This window comes from Plectropomus leopardus, chromosome 16, assembly GCF_008729295.1.
Source record: "Plectropomus leopardus isolate mb chromosome 16, YSFRI_Pleo_2.0, whole genome shotgun sequence".
NCBI classification, from domain to species: Eukaryota; Metazoa; Chordata; class Actinopteri; order Perciformes; family Serranidae; genus Plectropomus; species Plectropomus leopardus.
This window is the reverse complement of record NC_056478.1, coordinates 28666232-28689731: the sequence shown is the minus strand read 5'-3', so window position 1 is coordinate 28689731 and position 23500 is coordinate 28666232. Positions and strand designations below refer to the sequence as shown.

General features: G+C 38.9%; 1 protein-coding gene across 1 annotated transcript in view; it reads right to left on the bottom strand.

Moving 5' to 3' along the window:
- The window catches only part of bach2b (BTB and CNC homology 1, basic leucine zipper transcription factor 2b), a 118635-nt gene extending 95593 nt beyond the window's left edge, over positions 1-23042 (bottom strand). The window contains exons 1-2 of the mRNA XM_042504051.1: positions 22768-23042; positions 4528-4673 (exon numbers count right to left, since the gene is read on the bottom strand). Of these exons, the coding sequence (XP_042359985.1) occupies positions 4528-4566 (39 nt within the window). The 5' untranslated portion in view covers positions 4567-4673; positions 22768-23042. The remainder of the gene's footprint in view (positions 1-4527; positions 4674-22767) is intronic.
- Between the last annotated feature and the right edge of the window lie 458 nt (positions 23043-23500).

Sequence of the window (23500 nt, the reverse complement as noted above, 5' to 3'; positions counted from 1 at the left end):
ACGAGAGGAGCTGTGAGCTTTTCCAACTGTGGTTTGCTGCACATCAATCAAAGTTCCTCAGTGAGAAAAGAAAAGAATTAAAGGGAGAGAAGCCCTGAAAGCCACTTGTTTTCTTGCAAAGTGTGAACAGGCTGCTCAATTGAGAGGATCAGACGTCTGAATCGGGCTCTGGAGGTGGTCTTTGCTCAAGGTCAGGCTAAAAAATGGAAAATGCCTTGAAGAGGCAAGAAATTAGCATAAAACAAGCATAAAACAAGATCCAAGCCCAGTTGTCTACGATATAGCACCTAGAGCAACCATGACTTGGAAGACTGAGAATCTTCACCAAGGTATTGCCAAACGTTTTGGGAGGAATGCCCTTCCACTTGTCCGGAAGTACTAAAGAACTTCCAGGTGACCTTGACGACCCTTTAAGGGGTCATACCCACACTAGGTTTAAATTCTGTGACTCCTGACAAGTCTGTTAGAACTAAAGAAGCTGCTCATATGAGAGGCGAAACGTCTTCAAGAAACTCTACCAAGTTCAGTTGCCCACAATATATCCCCTAGAATAACCAGGACCTGGATGACTGAGAATCTTCACCAACAAGGTGTTGCTTTTGATTTGAAAACTTGTAAACCTATTTTTTTCTCCTTTAAACTCCTTTTTATACAATTCTTTGTCTCAAACACAAGCCCATTAATGACTAAAGGACTTTGAGAATCAAAGTTGGCTGAAGAGCAGCATTTATTCCTACAGAACCGATTGATTCAAAGACATTCCAGGGGTATAAAGGGAATTATTTCTCCCACTCTGTGTCAGAAGTGCATGGAACATGCCTTGGAGTGACAGGAACAATGGCTTCTTTCACTGCCTTCGCCAGCCCGGAGATGGGGAGGTGCATCATGGGAAGCAGACAGGCAGACAGGCTTGTACAGTTCAGCGCAGATACTTCAGAGAGGCCTCGCCAAACCCCGGCAACAAGCAATGGCACTTAAACCTCCAGATATGGGCCATGTGTGAATGGCGTGCTTGGATTACTCCTGCTCTGCTCAAACACTCAGGCTGGATCAGAGGGCAGGCAGTTCACAGACCCCCTCACAACTCAGGGTTTTATGTAAGAAGAAATTGAGTATGACAAGTATGATGGGATGTTTTCACTTGCTTCAAGCACTTTTTTGAAGGACAGACTCCTTTCTATGATTCATATTTTTACATGTTCTGTCTAGTTTTAAGATGTAAAAACTACATAGCTGCTATGGCACTTTTCCAACATTTCATAGAAAAAAAAGCTTGGGGGCATATAATATTTGAAAAGAATGTTTTACACATCCTTTAGAAAAAGGGACCTTCAGAAAGTCGACGCCTTAGGAAATATCCTTTAATAAATGAGGACTTTTTCTTGAGTACATTTGAAAATTATGGAATCCTATTAGTATGGAATTGTATGAGTATAGAATTGCAGACTATGGAAACATTGGCTTTTTAAAGAGTTAACTCTGATTCACCAAAGTCACAAACAACGTAACTGATTGAGACAGCAACTCCAGTGTTCTGCAAGGTAAAATTATTGCATTATTGGTAATTCTTTTTGTCAATGGAGTCTAATGGCTTTCAAGAGAGAGTAGATACTTATAACCGCTTCAGACTGTCTGATGGCAAGGTAAAGCAATGCAAATCCTCTAACCATAGCTTATATTTAAACTGATACTAACTTATTTGGGGGGCTGGCTGAAATACATTTGGCTGCTGTGTCCGTCCTCTTGCCTGCTTGTTCAAACTGAGGACATGCTAACCACCATCTACTGTAAGTAATATACTAACAATGGATAAGTACCTCATATAACCCCACTTAATCCAAACAAAACATCTTAAGTCTGCACTCTATTACACAATATCATCAATAACAAACATGTGTTGGACACATTTGTTGCCTTAGACATGACAAGAACTTACATTTATTTTTTTTTCTTTTGGCATGTTCGTCTCCTTCTACAGTTTTGCTCCTTTTTCTTCAGTTTTTTTTGCTACACATTGTTTTAACAACCACACATTATTCAGTTGGCCTGAGCAAGAACGGGAAGAAGGAAGTCATTCAGGATTTAAGCTTCCTGTTTGAGGCATTTCTTACACCCTTAGGTAGAACAGTTAAGAAATGTTGAACAACCTAAAGAGACTGCATTAAAATGTTTATGCAGCCTTGGAAAGAGGTTCTACTAGGTCTCAATGGTAATGTAAAAGACTAATATAAAGGAGTACTTTAACCACATAATTACAGTATGTGTATCAGTCACTAACCCAATGTTACTTTGAATTTGAGGAGAAAACTGTTTTCTTGCATGCCTCCACAGTGAACGAAGAATCCAAGAACAGAAAAAAAGTCTTGATGAATTGAAGCAAAAAAACAACGAAACTATTTCATAACATCAGTTTACGAACTCCCAAAAAACTCACCCAGTATTATCAATTTATCCAGTTGTACGCTCAGAACATCCAAAACAGACAGTCCTCTCTGACGGGAAACTGAACTAAAAGTGAAAGTTATGTATGCGTTCTGAAAAGCCAGACTCAATTGGCAAGAGCAGTAAATTCACCCCACTGAACATGAGAGCTGCTGGTCTACTGCTGCCTAAAACACTGTTAGGTACTAAGTGTTATTGTGTGACTTAAGTGAAACAGAAGTAACCTTTTAAAGCACTTAAGTCACACAGTAACACAAACTAACTAACTGCTGGTCTACTGCTGCCTCAGCAGCTCCCATGTACAGTGAGGTATAATTACTGTTTTTGCCAATGGAGTCTGGCTTTGAAGAGAGCATAATTTACATTTCACTTTTACTTCAGTTCGCCGTTGGAAAGGGTTATCTGTTTGGAAATACTGAGCATACAATTAGATAAATAAGACTTGGATGATACTGCACAAGTTATGTGAGAGTTTGTAAACAGATGTTTTCATGTAGTTTTGCCATTGTTAAATGTGGACCCCTATGACTTAAATTCATCAAGAATTTTTTGGAGTTTTTGGATTCTTGTTCTTGTGTTTTTGAATTATTCATTCACCATTGAGGCATGTAAGAAAAACAATGTTTTCCTCAGGAATTCAACATAAGAAAGGGAGAGTTATTGATAACCAAATGGTCATTTTGGCAGGTGAAGTTTTAATCTATTTGAGTGAATTCTCCTGTAACCCCTGAGACATCATGGACTGGCCTAAAAGGCTGTTGAGATTGAAGTAATTGTCAAGTCAAACCATTTTAGGTCTCACTCAGAGATATCTCACTTGTCAAATTACAGCACCAATATCATCAGTCAGCACAGAACATTAAAGCAGTCCAAAGAAAGTTAAATTTCTTCTTTTTGGTAATTACAATGTTAACCAAATAACACAACAAACAAACACCAAGGAGATAGAGTATATAAAGACCTTTCAGCAAAAGCTGAAGTATGATTTCAGTTGGACATTCCCATATATGTATTCTACAGTGGGAGGTCCAGGACTCATAGGCCAGAGCAGCATGCCACAGCCGCCAACAGCCTCCATGTTGAGCTAGTCTCAGGGCGCGACACACAAATGCCAGCCCTCCACGTGGTCTGGGCTTAGCTCTCTGACAACTTGAACTCTTACTACAGCAGCTTTAACCCTACTATATACCCTAAGCCACAAACTCTGGCTATGAGACTAACAGCTCCGGTACAAAGAACGCCTTTGTGTTTGCTAGTAGACTCTTAACAAAAGCAGGGATAAGCTTTCTGACTTCATATACACGTGAGAGCTGCCATAAAAAGATCTGTGAGCAGCATGTCACTTCAGAGTTATGGTTTCCCTTTTAACAAGCGTATATTCAGTGGGATATTTTACCAGGAGTTACTATCAGGGGAGAAAGGGTTGAAAATGTAGGGTTTCCTCCTTTTTTTTTGTGAGTTTTAATGGTTATGTGGCTTGTTAAAGATTTACGCTGGCACAGGAAAGAATGAAAGTCACAGTTGGATCAATTAACATTGAATATTAAGTCTACTACAGCTGCTATTCTAGCACCTGCAAAGGAAGTCAGAGAGGGAAGCTTTATTTCCTTTGCAACAGTTAGTTATAAATGGAAATGCGCACAATTTATTAGTTTTAAACTGTGCAGTTGTGTCATGTTGTTTAAGAGAGCAGAGTAATATTATCAGCCTTTTAGAGCCTTCAAATGATCAGTTTTCAGGAGAAATTTACTATACTAAATTGAAATTTAATATAGTAAACTTTTTAAATTCAAAACACAAAGGGATCCATTTATTATTTTTCAACAAAATAAATAGATAAGTCTTGCTGCTACTGGTATTATACATTTTTATATTGAATAAATGTGGGTATAAAATTAGAGCAATTCGACAACAGCACCGTCTGCATTTCTGTTTGTGTTTGTCACCGTGACAAATGTTTGCCTCGGCTTCACACATTCTAACCACAACAGGAAAAAATAAAAAAAAAACAGCCTTCCTGCCAACACAAAGTAATGTTTTGACATGTAAAAACAACAGGTGGAGTATGTATTTAGTGCTACTTACAGACTCGTCCTTCATCTCCCGATGGTGATTAGTGATCATTTATCCACGAGCAGCGTATACAGTCACACTGACGCATCACTATCAGTCAGAAAGAAGCGAGGTCAGGTGCATGATTGGCAGGTCGGTGGTGCACGGGGAGGACGTCCCTGCAGCATGAAGACAGACCGTCCTATCATCCACAATTACTCATGCAATCTCACATACAACAGTCCATTCACTACATCTTTTAATTGTAAAGAAGCCAAACACAGATTTTAGGGCTGAAAGCAAAGTGTTTTTTTTCAGATATCATTACATTATCATGTGTCCCTTTACAAAACAATATTAGAAAACTTCTAATTATTTAGATTTCTCATAAAATCTATGGAAAGACAGGGAGGGATGATTGAGGATGAGGACATAAGTGAAGCATTTAAGCACAAACTCAGTCACTTATGGTTTTTGAATTAGGGTTTTAAGAACGAGTTAAAACTTCTCATAATACCTGAATGTAGATGGCAATATGTCTGCTTTCAAGTTCAAAGTTTGCTTGTTTTAAAACTTTTCTGGAATCCAAAATCACAAACAAAGGAAAGAAGGGAGGATTAATCTACTTACAGGGAAGAAAAACTTGTAAAACTTGAAAAAATTTGTTCATCACAATAAGTAATTAAGGTTATTCAAGTTAATTTCCAAAATAAGTAAATAAGTTTATCCAAGCTAATTTCCTTTTAAACAAGAGACATTAAGCTTTTATGAAATGACTGACTTAAAGAGAGTGCAGCTACGATAAATTTATCAATTGATTAGTTTTCAGCTATTAAATTAATCCTAATCTTTTTTTTTTTCCAAGTCAAAATTTTCTGATTCCAGCTTATTAAATGTTTACTCCTCTATGACAGTTGAATAGATATCTCTGACATTGGGCCAAACCAAGACATTGCAGAACGTTATCTTTGGCTTTGGGAAACATTTTTCCCATTATATAGACCAATATATATATATATATATAGGGCCTACAATACACAGACATTTTATATTACAGACAAACTTCTCACATATAAAAACTACAAATATCTTTTTTCACAAATCTCCTTTTATAAAAATGTGTCACATCACTGCACCTCAAGGTTAAATTTGCTCTCAATAAATGTAATAAAATCTCCAACTAATCAATGCTGAGAAAAAATATTGATCGCAGAAAATGCTCTGGTAAACAAAAATATCAAATATTTGTTTCTCATAAATGAGGAATTGCTGTTCTTCTTATTTTTGTATCATTACATCTTTTTCAGTTTTTCAGTTTTTGGTTGGACAAAATAAGTAAAAGAGAAATATGCATTTGTTGAAATTACAATGGCTATTTCATATTTTTCTCATATTGAGGATAAAGAATTGTAGATTTGACAATGGGATGTTCAGTTGTATCTCATAATCGTCACCAGTAACCCAGTTTTCGTAAAAGCACAGATGATTCACAGATGAAGGCTGAGATGTACAATTTTGGGCGGGAAGACGCAGGGGAAACATGAAAGTAACAGAGGACTTTTATCTTGACAAAATTTTAATACCTTTACACCATAAATGAATGCAGAAAGGGCACAAATTGGTGCATAAAAATTCACCGGGACGCAGGAAATTGAGTGTTTGATCTTCAAAATTTTCTGAACAGAGGACTCTCCTCCTCTCTCATTTCATACGTTTGTCCTCAGCTTTGAAACGAAACCTACTGAATGACGGCCATGTGCTGCGATTGTAAGCTCTTTAAAAAGCTAGTCGTCAAACTGCCATTTCTAAGGTCAAGAATGAACACTAAATTAATGTATACATTATTTAAAAACAATTTATACATAAATTAAGAACAGAATTAACTACAATCGTGTATATTACGTTATATTATGTTATTTTGCATTTCAAAATCTAGCCAGACAGCCGAGCCGGAGTCACATCACCGTTGTTAAAGACTGTCTAAGGTAATTTATGACTGCACTGTAGCGAGAGCTAACAGCATTGCGTCTCTGTGTGCGCTGGTGGTTAAAATAATCCTTCACTCTCAGATTCAAATCAGCTGTGAAATCTCCTTTTTCTCTTTTTCTTCTTCTTCTGCTACTGGTGCCAACTGATAAGAATCGCACGGCTCGACCTGAACGTGCTCGCAGCTGCACGTTTGTGACACAGATATCACAATGGTTACAGCAGTCCGCTGATGAATCACATTTTGGAAAGCTGAGCAGAGCCGAGCGTGACAGATTGGCCTGTTTGCGGCCTGTCGCTGTGCTCTTGGAGGAGAAGATGACTGTGATAGTCGCCTTAAAGAACGGTATAAATGTTCCTCTTGTACATCATCCTGGAGGAATATACATCACAGTGTTCAAACAGACTCGGCTATCAGAATCAGAGTGAGCAGCACTTGCTAAGCATGATGAGAACCAATTTGCTTCCTCCCCTCCAGACACAATCCCTGAGTGAGATGAAAGGGAAGCTGTGCTACTGTAATCCATCTAAATGGCCGACTCCTCCATCCTCTCATGCAGCCATGACTACTGATCTCCACTCTCACTAACTCTCCCTGTGTCTGCCTTTGTTGCTCAATCTTTCTTCTTCTCTACTCTCTTGCCAATTATTCTGTTTTCTTAAACCCTTAAGACATCATTGGTACTGACTTAAGTTTGTCTGTAGGCTCCTACAGGGTGTCACAAACTGACAAAGAGTTAAAACTAGCAATAAATGTATGCAAATTGTTTGGCAGTCGGTTCTTAATAGAAAAAAAATGTTTATTTCCATCAGCGTAGTGTGTTAAAAACGTAAAGTCTTGTTAGAGAAATGAATCATAAAAACCGAGTAAATGGTTCAAAGGTCAGAGGCAGGTCTGTTTTGACATGCTTGGCTGACACAGATCTTGTGACTCAATCAACAGTGAACCGTCCACAACTCTGCCTTGTTGACCTTTCACCATCTGTCCTCAATGACATGGCCCGGACGATGGGCTGCACAGGGCGCCATGTGACCGCTGCAGGTACACAGCAAGAGTACGCTCACTCGCTGCAGGCCAGAGGACACACAGGTGGACACCTACTGAACTGACCATGAACTTAGATCACACCTACTGTTACTTTCCTGTGCCGCTACAGAGTTCATTCGGGTCATTTCGGTTCACACTTCCTGACTGGCTCAAACTGACTGTGTGGTTTTTGTCATAATTTACCTCCTCTGGATGTCACACCATTAAAAACACCTTTTATGACCTGAAGTGTTGCAAGAATGACTAACTGCTGGCTATCAGATGTCAACATCCGTCCTCTGATGCCTATTAAACTTTATGCTCTGGGGTCATTTCCTCTCATTTTTAGTCCTAACTATAACCATGACATTTACAGTTTTGCTGCTTATTTGTCACTAGTGGTATTCTAGATATGTATCAATTCATTAAAATGTTGTAGGCAATAAACAAACAAAGAAAAAAGAAACGCTGATCATTATGATGATCATGATTTACATCATGCTCAAACTTAACAAAACTTATTTTTTGCTAAAATGCAATTTCTATGGTGCTGTTAGCTAAAACCTTGCTGTCTCTAGGCAGCTTTTCAAACTCAATACTTGGGTTAACAGTTTCTTAGATCTATGGCGCTAATACCAATAAAGACTGTTTAACTGGATACTTCCGACACAAATGGATGTAAACTCAAGTTAGTGTGAAATTAGTTTTCACACTAAACGCTGGAGCACGCTTCTACAGACTGCATGTAGAAAACCAGGCACAAAAATGTTATCATGTATACATTTATCTGTTTTGAAGCTTGCATATGTGTATGTATATCTCTGCAGAATGATAATTCCAGCCTTTAAGTCCTTATTATACTTAACGCATCAACTCAACCACCAGCAACTCCCGTGTTCATCAAGGTTAAATCATTGTTTTTGTCAGTGGCGTCTGGTGACTTTGACAAGAGCATAGATGGAGAACTGAAGCTGTTAACTGAGGCCCATCAGAACTAGCTGTCTGATGGAAAGGTAAAGTGGACGAAATACCTTCAATGTAGCATACACAAAAACTGATATGGATATTTTAAGGTGGCTAAAATAAATTAAACCACTGACTTTGATGCTTTGCTTCTGTGTCTACATCCTGCCTGCTTCTCCAAACTTGGAGCTTAACAATCGCCATCTACTCTATGTAAAACACTGACTATGGATAAGTTTCTCACGGCAAAAGATTAGAACTTTTTTCCAGATAGATCTGGATCCACATCATACTCCCTACAAGCAGTCATCATTGGTGGGAGTGTTCCAAAGCATAATTGCTGAACAGAACCTGAGATTTTACAGAATTGTTCAATAAAACTCTGCTTTTAAGCAGAAATGTCAATGAACCAATAATTAGTCTATTAACACATCTAAAAACCCCAAATGAGGTTGACTTAGAGAACTGTAGGGTTTTCTTTAGTGCCATCCAAGCTAGAATGGCATGGCTCCCATCAACAGCAATGAACTCCAAAGTATGACTGCAGTGCTCCAAACATGCCCTGAGAGGACCTCCGATCATTATGTTTTTATAAGCTCATTCAGTTGAAATTACAGGATGAAATCAGCATAAACCTGGCTGACAAGTATCCACGCACAGATTACTCCCCCACAGGAAGGGCTGTATACATGGATTTAACCCAACACATCTACTTTCATGTTTTCCATTCCACATCTGTGTGCAACAAATGGAAAAGCCATTGGGGTAAACGTCATGCGCACAGGCTTTTTTACGCTTTCATTTGACAGCTTTTTCTTGCTTTAGAATAAATGTTCCTTTCCTTGGTTGTTGGTTTTCCTGTGCCATGATTAGAAGAAAAAAAAGGATCATAAGGAAAAGTACGAGGCACAGTGGGACACTAGAGTGCACAGACAGGATCTCCACCTATGGATGCCTGCTGTGAAATGGCAGGAAGCCACCACCAGCAAATCCTGCTGATCTCGTTGTAGGCTTACTGTTTTACAGTACAGCACAGGGGCTCGGTGCAGGAAGTGGGCACATTACTGCACTTCCACGCCCACAACCCCCCCCCTCCCAACCACCTGTGCTGGTCTCACAGGATGTCCCCCCTCCAACCCACGTCTCCTCCCTCACACAAACTCCTGTACAGCTGCACTTCTTTACCAAACCGCACACTCAACACGCTTTGTTGTTTTACACTCCACTGCGTCAACAACAGCAATGAAGATATGATTGGGTTTGCTGTAAACCCCCTCAAAATGCAAGCAGTCGTTAAGTGGGTGGTCCACCCCCCCTTTAAACCCCCCAAAAAACAAGTATTCTCATTTTGTGGTATCAAGACGTGTAGATGGTGTTGGTTGGAATTACTTTCTATGAAAGAAGTTTACAAGTATTAATATATTCTCTCTGGAAAAATGTTGCTGTTGATTTCTCTTTTTTCTCTTTGCCCTACTCTGCCTCTGATTGGCCAAATCTCACTTTTACGCTAACCCTCACTAATCCCACTTGTGTTGTCTAAACCTACCCACCACAAGCCACGAAGGCCACAAATACTAACCAATCAGAGGGAGAGTAAGGCGGGTCATGCCTTGGAATCCTATGACAGAAAAATATCCAACAGTTTGTATGATGTCTTATGAAAAGTTATGCACACATGCATGAAATCTTATGGATTAACACAACCAATACCACTCGACCTGTATTCCTTTGTTTTCTTTTATGCACATATAAAGTAGTAAGTCCTCATACAACATCCTCATGCACATACAATGGTTTGTATGATATCTAACGAATTGGCGGCCCATGAGTGACCTTACATACTATGGCGCAATGGAAAATTTCCTACTTGATTTAAATTACATAGGTTATGTTTAAGCAAGGTTTAAGCAAGTCAAGTTACTTAAGTTAGGTTTAGACAAATAAACATGGTGAGCACGTTCCTTAAAATGACTCAAAGTTCACTTTGTTTCACACTATTCCGAACACATGCAAATGATTCTTTTATGTAGGTCTATGTAATGTATGTGTTCAATATCCAGTATATAAAATATAAAATAATTTTTAGCATTCTGTGCCTCCTCTCCAAATTTTTTTGCAGGTTTGTGGACGCAGTTAAGGCAAAACTCACCATGAGCAGTAGTTTAAGTCGCAATGTGGATAACTGATCAGGTGATCTGGTCAGAGCTGATCAGATCAATAAATTAGAGGAGAAGCTGAATGCATAGTGAGTGAATGCAAACTTATTTCTAGCAGTCCACCACAAATAAATGAATGTGTGGGAAACCCTGGCTCAAGACTGACTTTTGGTTTCACATAGGACACAAACCTTTGCCTCATGTGTCAAAGTCCTGTGTTTGTTTGACCTGTCCACCATCCCGACCTTCCTCCGTACACAGTCTTTGTTGCTCTGACTTCCTCTTTTTCTCCCTTCATACTTGCAGTGCATAGGTCATGCGATCACAGTCTATCATCTTATTGTTTGTGTTATATACTGAAAATAGTGCATTTCTTTTCATAGGTATGTGTATGTAAAGCCTGCAAAATGTTGTTGGTCTTCTGAAGAGGAAATCCATAGAGTCCATTCTATTCTTTGCAACATCAAAGTGAAACAGGGTGATGTTATTGTTCTTTTTTAGAAGAAACAAAAACATTTTGTGCCAAGTCTGTGATACTGGTAAGCGTTAAGAATGTTATTCTGTAGTTTGTCCAACTTACAGAATTAATTAGTGACAGCTGAGTATATTTATTGGCAACAGTGTGTCTCTTGTGATTTGTAAACTGCACTTAAAATTGCCATTCTGATACAAAAGCAAGCAATCATCCAACTTTACCTACATTGTTTTGGGGTTAAGGTAGAATAAAACCACACTATCTGCATGCAGAGATACCATTAGGGTAAATGAAGAAATGGGATTTGCTGTACTTTGAGTGAACTGTCGCTTTAAAGATGGATGTTTTGCAGTCGAGTTCATGATCTCATGTTTTCAAGATTATGCAGCGATAATGATGTACATGAACCAAGAGCGCTTCTCATGTCATTTCTTCTGTGAGCTCACAAAACAAACAATAGATCGTATTGTTGTGAGTATTGAGTGATCAATAGTTCTTTGCTGACACTTTGTTTACTCCGATCTCAGAGGAGCATGCCTATTATTTTCTATTTATACAGCGTTCATCAGGCGCAGATGTCAGAGCTCCATGTTAACATGCCTCACAGACACAATGGGAGTGTTTTGTTTTTGCAGGGTGTCTCTGATGTGCAAAGCAGTACAAATAAATCCATCTAGGGAGGAATCCTGACCTCTGCCCCAGCCGGTGTCACCTCCAAGTTCACAGCGATCACTGAGCGGCCCCAGCGATGGACGGACAACAGCGTCCTGGCACTAGGGTCATCCCAGCTCCCTCCCCTCCTTTACTAAAACAATGATCTCACTCCCTGTACCAGGAATCCGCTGATTGTTTGAAATACCTTCCACTATGCTTGACTGAGCGCCACTTCTTTTTCCCATCGACCCAGAGGACGGAGAGAGAGAGAGGTGGGGGGGGGGCAAAACGACCTTGGCAGGAAACGTCCAGCCCTCGAGCAAGATGGGAACTAGCTGCATTTGTAACTCAGTAAGGCTCATTGGAAAACACAGAGAATGGCTTTTGGCAGGGAAGTGAGGAATCTGAGAACGGTGCCGAAGGTAGGATGTGCAAAAAAAATGTGCCCGCCTGATACAGGACTTTGAGGCCAATGTACTTCTTTAGAATAAACATCATTAAAGATGACTGAAATAGCACTTTTCCCATTTTAAATAGTAAAACAACATAGCAATTAACCATTTGAAACCTTAGCTTGATTTATTCAAAAACAGGAAAAAAATGCAATGACCAACTTTAGAGAAAATTACCCAAAAATTTGTAAAAAAAAAAAAAAAATAAAAATAATGAAATTACCTGAAAAAACGCTATCAATTTTAAATATATAATTTTGATCACGGTAGAAATAGTTAATTTAACATTTTCTCAAGCTTTTTTTTTCAATAATTTTCCAAATCTTCTTATTTCCTGCACTTGCCAAACAGTTCTTGCTAGGTCTTGTGAAGGCATCTGAATGCAGCACAAGAAAAACAATGCTGATTCAGGTTTCAATAGGTTAAGGTTAACAATTTCAAGTGATAATTATTTAAAAAAGGAACAGCACGGTTTCCCACACATTCACTTATTTATGGCAGCCCGCCACAGTTAAAACAAATGCACAGATTGGTTTATAGTTTTGGAGCTGGACTGTTCATTAAGTTGCTATTGGAGTATATATACCTTTCAGTTATTTAATGAAACACAATCTCAGAATGGAACTAACTAACTAACTTTTATTGCCTAAACGTAATCTCCGTACATTACTTACGTAACTGTACATTAAGAATGTCACATGATTTATTGGGAGCTAATTTGAGTGACATCATACAAACTGTGCAGGCATTTTGTAGGATATCATACAACTAGTTCAATGAGAAGATGTTGTTGAAAGTGAAACTAACGTTTGTTGCACTAGGTCTAAAAGTTTGCTTTCACTCGCCTCTGCAGCTGCTCCTTTTATCCATTGATCTGACTGGATCAAGAGATCAATTATCCACCCCACATGTCAAACTTCTCAAACTGCTGCTGAGAAAAAAAAAAACAAACTCACAACGAGTTTTGGCCGTGCTGAACGAAATTAGAAAAAACAACAACAATGTATTGGTTGAGTTCTACAAAGCGATACCTGGACTCTGAGTATTTGCTCTTGGAAGAAAAGAATGATAAGAAAGAGTATTGCTCCAGCATACACATATTAAGTGACAGAATGCCATTAAGCTGCGGTCACAAATGGCCTTAAATAAACTCTGATACCGAGATTTATCACAGTCAACATGAACCCAATCCTTCCTGCTGCATACAAGAGTCTGTCTTGCATAATCACAAACCATAAATACTCAATTGTTTTATAGCTAAGAATCTTTTTCCTCACCAACACAATATGTAACTGTGGCATCTGTCAAATAATAACAGAGAAAACAGTGATGATTGCAGCAGCACTGGCAAGCTTTTTATTGTTGCAGTGCGCACTTGAATGTCAGCAAACAGAACAAAGGGTGTCACATAAGGATATGACCTCAAACTTCAGAGGAAAGGAACACAGCAGCATTCTTCTGCCTGTGCAGGACTAACGCTTTTCACTCTGACATCATGTACACACACGTCTTTATATATTTAGAAACAGAAATATTCCTGGCCAACTACTAAAACCTGTATTCTCTCAAAAGCGGATGTATTTAAAGACATATGTCAGGTGTCATTTGACAAAAGTTGCAGGAGCACAAGTTGGTACATGTTCTGTTAGTTTAACAAATCAACAAAACTTTTTTTTCAGTCTTAGATTTTGTGCACTCTAATGTAAGGTAAAAATATATAATCTATGACTTTACCACAGGAGTGGTCGGCAGCAGCTCTCTTACTTAAATTTGTTGTTTTTGGGCATCTGTTTCACGCACGAATGTGCAGACTTCAAGCACTTTACGTAAGCTTGTTCGCATTACTGCAACTTTTAAGTTCTGGTGTAACCGAAGGAAAGTATCTGAATTTTTAAGCTTCTTCCGTTTCCATTTTTAAAATCTTTTCTTTATTTCATATATTTTGTTTTTTTTCTCTCTGTATTTCTGTACTTATTTCTGTTCTTGTGCTTTCTCAACACCTACATTTCACAAAAGGCTTATCATATTTTATCTTATCTTAGTATATTTACTTTTATGTCACTAAACTCGTACCACACATACAGATTAATACATTCTTTAGACTTCACAAAAGTAAAATAAAAAAATGTTATTTTATACTATTAAAATTTCATTATAATGCTTCCTTTAATGAATTTATTTATTTTTATTATTTCCCATAATACATTTACCCTATTAGTTGTGTGTGTTGTTTAGTGTTTTTGTTTGTTGTTTTTTTTTTTTTTTTAACATTTACCATAAAATAAAAGTAGACAATTATTAGCCCTTTGCCTTGGTGGAGACTTTCTCAATTTAACACACATAACAAGAGATAATAATAATGATAATAATAATAATAATAATAATTATTATTATTATTATTATTATTATTATATTATTATTATTATTATTAATTATTATTATTATTATTATTATCTTGTAAATCCTTGTTTTTCTGAATTAGGGGGATTTTATCTCAGAATTCTCTTAAATTATGTCTAATTAAAAAAACTGCAATTTCTGTTCTGAATTAACAAGATAAATATTATGTTAATTATTATGATTACTACTATGGTGGCCAAATTGTGTCATGTTATTTAACTTTTAAAACTGACATTTATTAGATTGACTTATTAAAAACAATTATTTAGGGGAAATAGAAGCATTATTAGCAAAATCATATTTTCATACATGTATTGGTAATGGTCGGGTAGGTAATGTTAGGTTTCAAAGTTCTTGACCTTAAAAACAGCTGATGAAACATCTCCCCTCCAGTTGTTTCCAGTAGTTGTTCTGGAGTTTTCAATCATATCACATGATCTTCATCTGCTTATGATTAACCCTTAGGGCATGCTTTAATATTACACACACTCGTATCACTCTGCCCACAAAATGCACTTTTCAAAATCAAGCTTTAAAAAATATTATACATTAATACTTTTCTATAATTTTATTGAGTTCAATTTTTAACCAACGCAAGTCTTAATCATAAATATAAAATATGTATTCATTTTCATAATTTTAACCCTTCAAGTGCCAGGTGTCTGTCATGATATCACTAGTAGATTTTTTTTTTAATTATTATCACAGCGTGGGATATGTCAATGACTAGCAGCAACATCGCTTGTGACTTTGCACCTAGTGGAAAAAGCATGTTTTTTCTCCATATGGTAAAAATGATGTCATTGGATGGAAAATAGTAACAATTACAAATGAAAGGGGAAAAGGCCAAAATGACACCCAGAAGTAATACAATACATATTTTTATGCTTTGATGGCTGTGGGTTCAAAAAATTGCAGTAGACTTATTGTAAGAGCTGAGCCAGAAATTCCAAAATTAAACAAAAACACACAAACTTTCCAAAATGTATGCCATATGCATGAACACAGCCAAAACTATCAAAAAATGAAGAGTGAAAAGCAGGTAAAATGCACCTTAACAGTCCCTAAGGGTTAAAAGATCCAGAGCAGCTTCTAAATGGACCTTCAACTAGAAATATTGTCTGCAGAGTAATAATTTAACCATTTCACACATAAGAATGATGCATCACAACTATACTGAAATGCACTGCAATAAATGAAAAGGCTCAGAGTGACACTGGATGTGTGATTGGGGTTTAAGGTGGACGGAGTGAAGCAGCGGTGTAGCTGCATCTGTTCTCTGGTCAGTGAGAGCTTCCACTTTATGTGTGAGTCAGCAGCTGCACAGAGAAAAGTGCTGACAGACAAAAGGAGGACTTTAAATTGGAGCTACTACTGTGTGCTTCCCAGGGGGACTCTGAGAGGAGCTGCAAACACCAGAGGAGGCTTAACCCTGGAGACACACTCTGTTTACACCGCCTCATTTTCATAGCAAACTGCTCTAATTTGATATGGTATGCATATAATTTCTATGGTGGCGGCGAGGGCGGGTGGGGTGGGCACCGGGGACCACACAGACAACAGTGTTTACTATGAATAACCTGAGCAACCCGAAGAAAATCCAACATGAATATATGGAGGAGCCAGCTGAGCTCCATGCCGCGGTAATGGCTCTGTTACTGTTACCAAGGTGAATATCAAGACTCACTGAAAGCACTTGATGCTACTCTCTGGACGCCATTTCTCTGGGGGGGGGGGCTGTAGCACATGTCATTCATTGTGTGACACTTGGAATAGTAAAAGAAAGACCACACACAAGTCAGTGGAGTATAAAACAACATGCAGACTCTTCAGCATCAAAGCACTCGCTTCAGTATGGAGGCGTGTGTTTCATGCAGCACCGAGTGTACAGGAGCGAAACAGCCATAACACAAGTTTCACAGCTATTTTTAATCATGATAGTTGTCCCAGTGACAATTTCACTACTGAAATGTCCAAATGATAAAAGGAATATTGACAGGTATTTAGGGCCACATGAATACAAATGATTCTTTTCTCAAATTAATTCTGAAAACGTAAGTATGGGAGTAGAAAATGTACAAAAGGAGAAATTGAGACTGACATCCGGTGTCTGAGGATCACAATGCAACAACAATCTCACAAAGCAATGCTCAGCGTTACACAGATATTAAAAGAATTAAGTGGCACGGCAGCTGTCACTGATGACCCAAAATGATGACAATTTGTGTCAAAAATTAAAGTAGTGAGTGTCTATTATGTAGTGAGCAGTTAGTGAACAGGGGAGTAATTTCAGAGAGTTATTAAAAAAACAACCCTTTTTACAGAATTCTAAATTTATCTTACTGAATTCCAAAATTAGAAGAATTTAAGAATTTTCTATTTAATCAACTGCAGTAAAAATTCTCAATTCCTATCAGTCAGAATGTTCTGACTGTCAGACATCTAAAGAAAAAAAAGAAAATACATCTTTGATTTAAGTCAGTTCTTAAAATTTCTGAAAAAAAAGAAAACATCAAATTTTTGATCAAAGTCTTTTTTTTTTAAGTTAAGCCAAGGAATACAAATGTTTATGTTTAATTTGCATTTATTATCAGAAGTCAGGGCCATATGAACACAGTTAAGTTTCTTAAAACGAATACAGAAGAATGAAACTTCTCAGTTTGGTTTTTATGAGATTCAAAGAATTACAGAAAAAAAAATTAAAAAAGAGGAATTTTAGAAAAATGGAATGAAACAAAATCTGAATTCGATTTGATGACTGGTGAATTTAACTTTAAAAAAAGTAAGTTTGTAGAATTTGAAAATTCTGAGCTCAGACTTACATTTGTAACCCATCCGAAACTGTGCTTTATTTTCATCCAGGGTCCCACCATCATGTCAAAAAAAAACAAATTCTAAAGTGTACTGCAATCATTTCCTGAACTCACAAGACTGTTCATTTATTCGCCTTCACTCAGTCATTATATCCACATTACTGATGATTATGTGTCGTAAGTCTCATTTATTTGATTTTCTTCATATCTTCAGCCCTAACGCCAAGAACAAACTCAGACTTTTACTGTAATAAACACAGAAGCAAAATGTAATTTCTGATATGAAACTCAGAACTGAAACTGAAAAGCTCATTGTGTGCGACCTTAAACACAGACTTCAGCGACGCTCTCCAGTGCCTCGCCAGTAGTAGTAGTAGTGCTGCACTAATCCAATACAAACAGGTCATTACACTGCACTAAATGTTTTCTCTCCATTCACTGAGCGCCACTTTACACACAGCCCATTCTTCCAAACTGCCTCTACAACTACTAAAGCTCGTGCTCTCCACTCTCCCACCCTTCTGTTTTATTCTCCACAGCTATTAGGACCAGATGTGCATCATTTCATTAGCTCAATGTGTTTTTGCACAATTGTAAACTTGAGGATGACCACAGGATGGGTTTCTAAAGAGGATTAACTCGAGAGTTTAGAAGGCAAAGCTCTCAGCTCCAGGCTGCCAGACCAGTCTGTGAGATCATCAAATATGTTTGACGCAATCATCGGGATGATTTACGTGTCTTGATAATTTCTAACAGGCAACACGAGAGACAAGGAATTTAAAAAAAAAATAAAAAACAGAACAATCAGGAATCTGCCTGTGGTGTTTTAGAGTTTGATAGCTTCTTGGCAAAGTGTTTTCAGCAAACACACAGACAGGCACTGACTCTGCAACCGCAGACTGATGGCAGCTGCCGGGATAATGCAAGCTGATTTCACATGGTGAGCGACAGTGCCAGTGCACGTCGCTGCCGAGAACGGCGGGAGAGGAGGAATGAGCAGCCATGATATGACGGAGAGAAGAAGGGATCACAAGAGAGAGAGAGAGAGAAAGAAAGAGAGAGAATGAGAAACAATAGCCCTTGGTGTAAAATGCAGGATCTTAGATTTCTCTGCTGCTCTATGGACGCCTCACACTGGCAGCAGCCCAGTCAAACATGCCTTTGTGCTGACGTGGGAGAGCTATGGGAACATGTTTTTTTTTCTCTTTTTTTTCCAGCCAAGGCACTGACTTGGGATGTTGAATTGAGCTGGTGGGGGTTACTCAAATATCCTCAGTGATGCAAACGATCCTTTAATGATGCGGAGAGGAAAAAAAAAAAAATCCATGCGAGGGACGGGGATTTGCAGTTTTTTTGTTCGCTGCTTTTAAGGAGAAGCTGCTTTTCTTTTACTGTTCATAAAAAATAATGGGGGGGGGGGGGCAGCTGAGATCTGCAGAAATCCACGTGGGATCGCATAAAGAGAGATCACTGTATCACATCCTACTCCAACTGCAATTTCATGAATCATTAACCCATAAGCGCTTGGTTACTTTTGAACGTGAGCGGCTTCTTTTGTCATCAGCGTTTTAATTAGCTTGATAGGAACTTCAGCGACATAAAGCGCGATTACTACGGGCTCAGCGGAAAGCTGGAGGAGCTAGACCAGGATGGAAAAGCATTGAAGAGGGAGGGAGCGCGGGGGCTGGCAGGGTCACACGGAGGGATCCTGTTGCCGTGTGGGATTTCAGCTGTGGCTTGGAACCCTGAGGGACTCATTATGTCGAGATCCCCAAAACAGCCTCGCTCAGACTGAGATGTTCCCAAGCCCAGCTCAACTTGAGAGATGTTGTCCTTGTTATATAATAACAAGATAATGACATATCTGTTTTTAAAAGGACTTCACTGCGGTCTTTTGATGCACTTGTAGTTGGGACAGAATGTTGGAGCTGGACAAAATAGAGAAAAGGGAAGCTTGAAAGTGTTACAAAATGTTTAGTGCATAGTTTTTATCGTTATGAATTGTGGATGCTTAAACAAAACAAAATCCTTTTAGAGCGCTGAACACCCCAATTAGGGTTGTGGCTCCCATTTTGGACATTGAGGTCATCTCTTTGGTAGTTTTTTTGAGGGGGTATTTGGGGTTTAAGCCACGGCCGTAGCAATGGTGTCATGACAGAGGGGACCAAATCTGATGTGCCCCCCCCCCCAAAAAAATGTCTTATTTTTTAAACTAATTTCCTATTAGATGATTCATCATAAGCAAGTACAGCTTCACAGTATGCCATGCACAGTATTTATACATGTAGGACAACAATAACACAGGCTACCTGTGAAATATAACATAATAAGACATAAATGAAAGTTAAATATGTCCCTGAGCATCATTGCTGTCTCTGGGTGCGGCTAATTAACTTAAGGTAACTTAGCTATGGCAGCTAAGATTAATTAGCATTTTAACATTTTAATTTAAACATTTTAATACATAATGCTAATATTAATTTGCAGTCACTAATCAACCTGTTTTCACCAAAAAATGCTTGCATTCCTTCATGCAATTGCTTAAGATTTTTGGCAAAATTTGATTTTTTTCCACAGTTACCGTTTCAGCGCAAAAGTGATGTGATGTCAGTGATGTCAAGCAACGGCTTCTGGTCGGGGTAGCCTACAGCAACACCAGTTTGACAATCCACGTGCAAACAAACGAATCACTGGGATGAATTTTTAATTAAAAATAAATAATAGCAGTTTTGCCTGTAAATGGTGGAATACAGTCCACCAATTTTTTTCTTTTTGTACGTCATTTTGCATACAGGCAGCATGATATACTGTATATCAATAGCCTTAAAATAATTGAAATATATATTTTGTAATTGACTAAAGTAACTAACTAGCCTTAGTGTTATGGTAGTATTGGTTGGATTTTTTGTGTACACCTGCCTAGAAAAAATGCTATTATGAGTAATAGAATACACGGTAGACTAAAAATAACTGGACTTCAATGGATAGGTCTTCTCTGGATGCAGGTATCAGCTGAGAAAGTCTTTAAAATTCCAATGCATGCAAAATATTTAAAGATTTGATCAAAATCTGAGATTCCCATCAAGACAAAAAATAAATAAATCACAAAATCACAAAATCCATCAAATTCTATGTCTTCAAAAATTAAAATGTCTTTTTCCACATCACATCAGCAGACTATACAATAATAGCACAAATGCAACAATCTGAAAGAGACTGCAACAGGAAAAATGTTTTTTGAGATATGTGTCTGTATTGACTCTTTTCACGTTAAAATATGTTAATTAATTATTTCCATTGTCCTGATGTCCTGAAGAAAATATACTAACTGGGGTCATTTGTCATATTATTCCTGTCTTTATGGACAGACAAAGACAATAATGAATCCTAATGCAGTGAGATAAATATGATCGGCTGGTGATAATATAGGCAAGAGAAAAAAAGCCCTGGCAGATATGATGAAGTGGCATTTAAGCCTGACTGAGTCACTGTGGGGTTTACAGTTTTGGACACCCCTCCTCCTGCTCCCCCCTCCTTTTACAATAAGCAGGGGGATTGCCATGCATGGGAAAAGAAAGGCAGCAGGGCTACTGTACAGAACAAAAGGCTCTCTGCGTAAAACTGCGCATGAGTGCTGCTGCCGCTGTATGCACGTGTTGTGAAAGCAGAGCGATGCCAGGTTTCATTTCACAAATGTCAATGCTTAGATATTACTACGACGCGCGCGCATCCTCTCAGCGTGCGCTCAAAATCTCCTGAAGCGCAGATTTATGGAATGTAATCAAAATAATGTGAGAATTCCCAAAGAATAGCAGCAAAAACACAAGATGCGAAGGGATGGCTGAGGAGGGACGGTGATGCTGCCCCCCCTCAGTGCCATCATCGCGTTGCATCAGCACAAACAGACAAAGGCTGTGATGCCGTGGATGTCACCGCTCCCTCAAAATGCTGTATCACCGCGTTAATGGCAGCATCACTCCACTCCCTTATCATTCCACGCACCTCATTGCAAACACGTGGCGATCAAACAATAGCAACCCGAATTAAACACATGAACTCTGCCTCATTTCGCGCAAAGACGCATCACTGCCTGCTTGGACACATGAGTCCTTTTTTTCCACGAGCAAAGCAAAAACAATCTCCGGTGATTTATTCTTATTGTAAATAATGTAAACAGTCACACTGAATACTGAATCGGTGTCTTTAAGACGTCTATGGCCTGTGTGCGTAAAATCATGTGCCGTCAAACTGGTTTTTAAGGGATTTCTTAACACCCCAAAAAGGGGCTGTCCCCCATAAAATATCATATTTTATTCCTCCTATCTTCTCATCACCGACTTGCATCATAGTATAATCAACTACTCCACCGCTGACTGCTACATAATAAGACTGACAGCGACTGACTAAGCCACTACTGCAGCACCTCATCCACATGACAATGCAGGACCGCGCGTAAAGGCGCAGCTGTTTTGATATCACTTCATACAAAACAAAAAGCCGAAACAAAAACTTAATGCGCTCTAGAATTTTCGGGAAAAATGGCAGAGTTTGGGCTTCCGCACGATTTTTTTTAAATTAACACAAAGGGTTAATGATAGTGAAAATGTAGGGTTCTTAAACGACACCGTCGAGCGATCTGAACTGATTCCATTGGCTGTCGGAGCAAATAAGGCTCGTCCTTACACAGCAAATATTTTGATGATTTCTTTTAATGAGCAGGTGTAATAACTGATTTTTTTTTCAGACTGTGAAAAGCTGAAACAAATGCTGAAATGCAATGCGATTTATGAGTAATAATATATATATATATATATATTACAATAATTTAAAAAAACAATAATTGCTGCAAATTAATTTGATGAAGGTGATGACGGACGGGGGTGTTTAATGACACTGCAAGCGGCAGTCTTCTTTTTATTTTTCCTCGTAGAAGCAGTGGCATGCCTAACCCTCCACTGGGATCACTACTTTTGCAAAAAAAAAAAAAAAAAAACAGAGCAAAAGGGGGGAGCGCACACGGCGTATTGACTCAAAGCATAACAGGATGTGGTCCAGAGTTTGTTTCGCTCCCGAACCCGCGTTCACACCCCAAAACATTACACCCTCCAATATTCGCACCACCGCCGAGCTTTCAAGAGTCATGCATGCGGTTTTGTTTTTTTCTATAAGTGACTTTTTTTCCTTCCATAGGTTAGAGTGAGGACTCTCCTGGCTGAAGCCCACCGCTGCGACACTTATGCAAGTTTGCAACTCGGGGAGGTTATGAGAGCAATCAACAATAGGCTGAGATTGAACAATTCAGCAACACAGCGAAATCGGAGAGTGAGAAACGTGCATGGCAGCTCACCTTTTACTTTCTATTCTTGCTCGTATTCCAGCCCTTTTGTCCGTTCCCCACATTAAGTTCTCTCACATGATGACTCGCTTTGTCGTTTCCTCAAAGCCTCCCGGGCTGCAGATAGGTGACTTCTTCTCGCTTATTTCTCACAAAAACACAACGTCCGTGTGTGTGTACGCGACTCTACGATCTGTTGTTGCCGCTGCGTGTGTGCGCGTGCGTGTGTATACGACTGCGCGCGCGCGTGTGTGTATGTGATCCAGCGCAGCGTGCCGCTCCGTCTCCGCTGTTTGTTACACTCGACTGGAACGCCTACTCTCAGTCGCTACATTGTTGACATTCGGCCGCTGACGTCACTCTATCCCCTCATTCACAACATCGTTAGCGCGGCGCGAGCTTTGCGTTGGTGCCTGCGGGAGGCGCGCGCGTACTCCGTGGAACGTGCGCAACGGCCGTTGAAGAATCGCACTAAGTGGCTGCTCGCTCAGATCCCTCCCCCTCGTGCTCGCTGGTTCGGCGGCCTCGCGCTCCCCCTCACTCCCTCCTCCTCCTGTCGGTGCACACAGCGGGAATATGACGGTGAAAGATGACACACGGCATTTTTCACGAGCCGCAGACGCAAACGTGGAGACTATTCATTCCAGTGTTTACTTTTTTTTTTTTTAGTCAAATCACCTTAAAACTGTAAGATGGGGATGGCATTTTATTTCTGCCGAAAACAAATTCGATTTTTCGAAAAAAG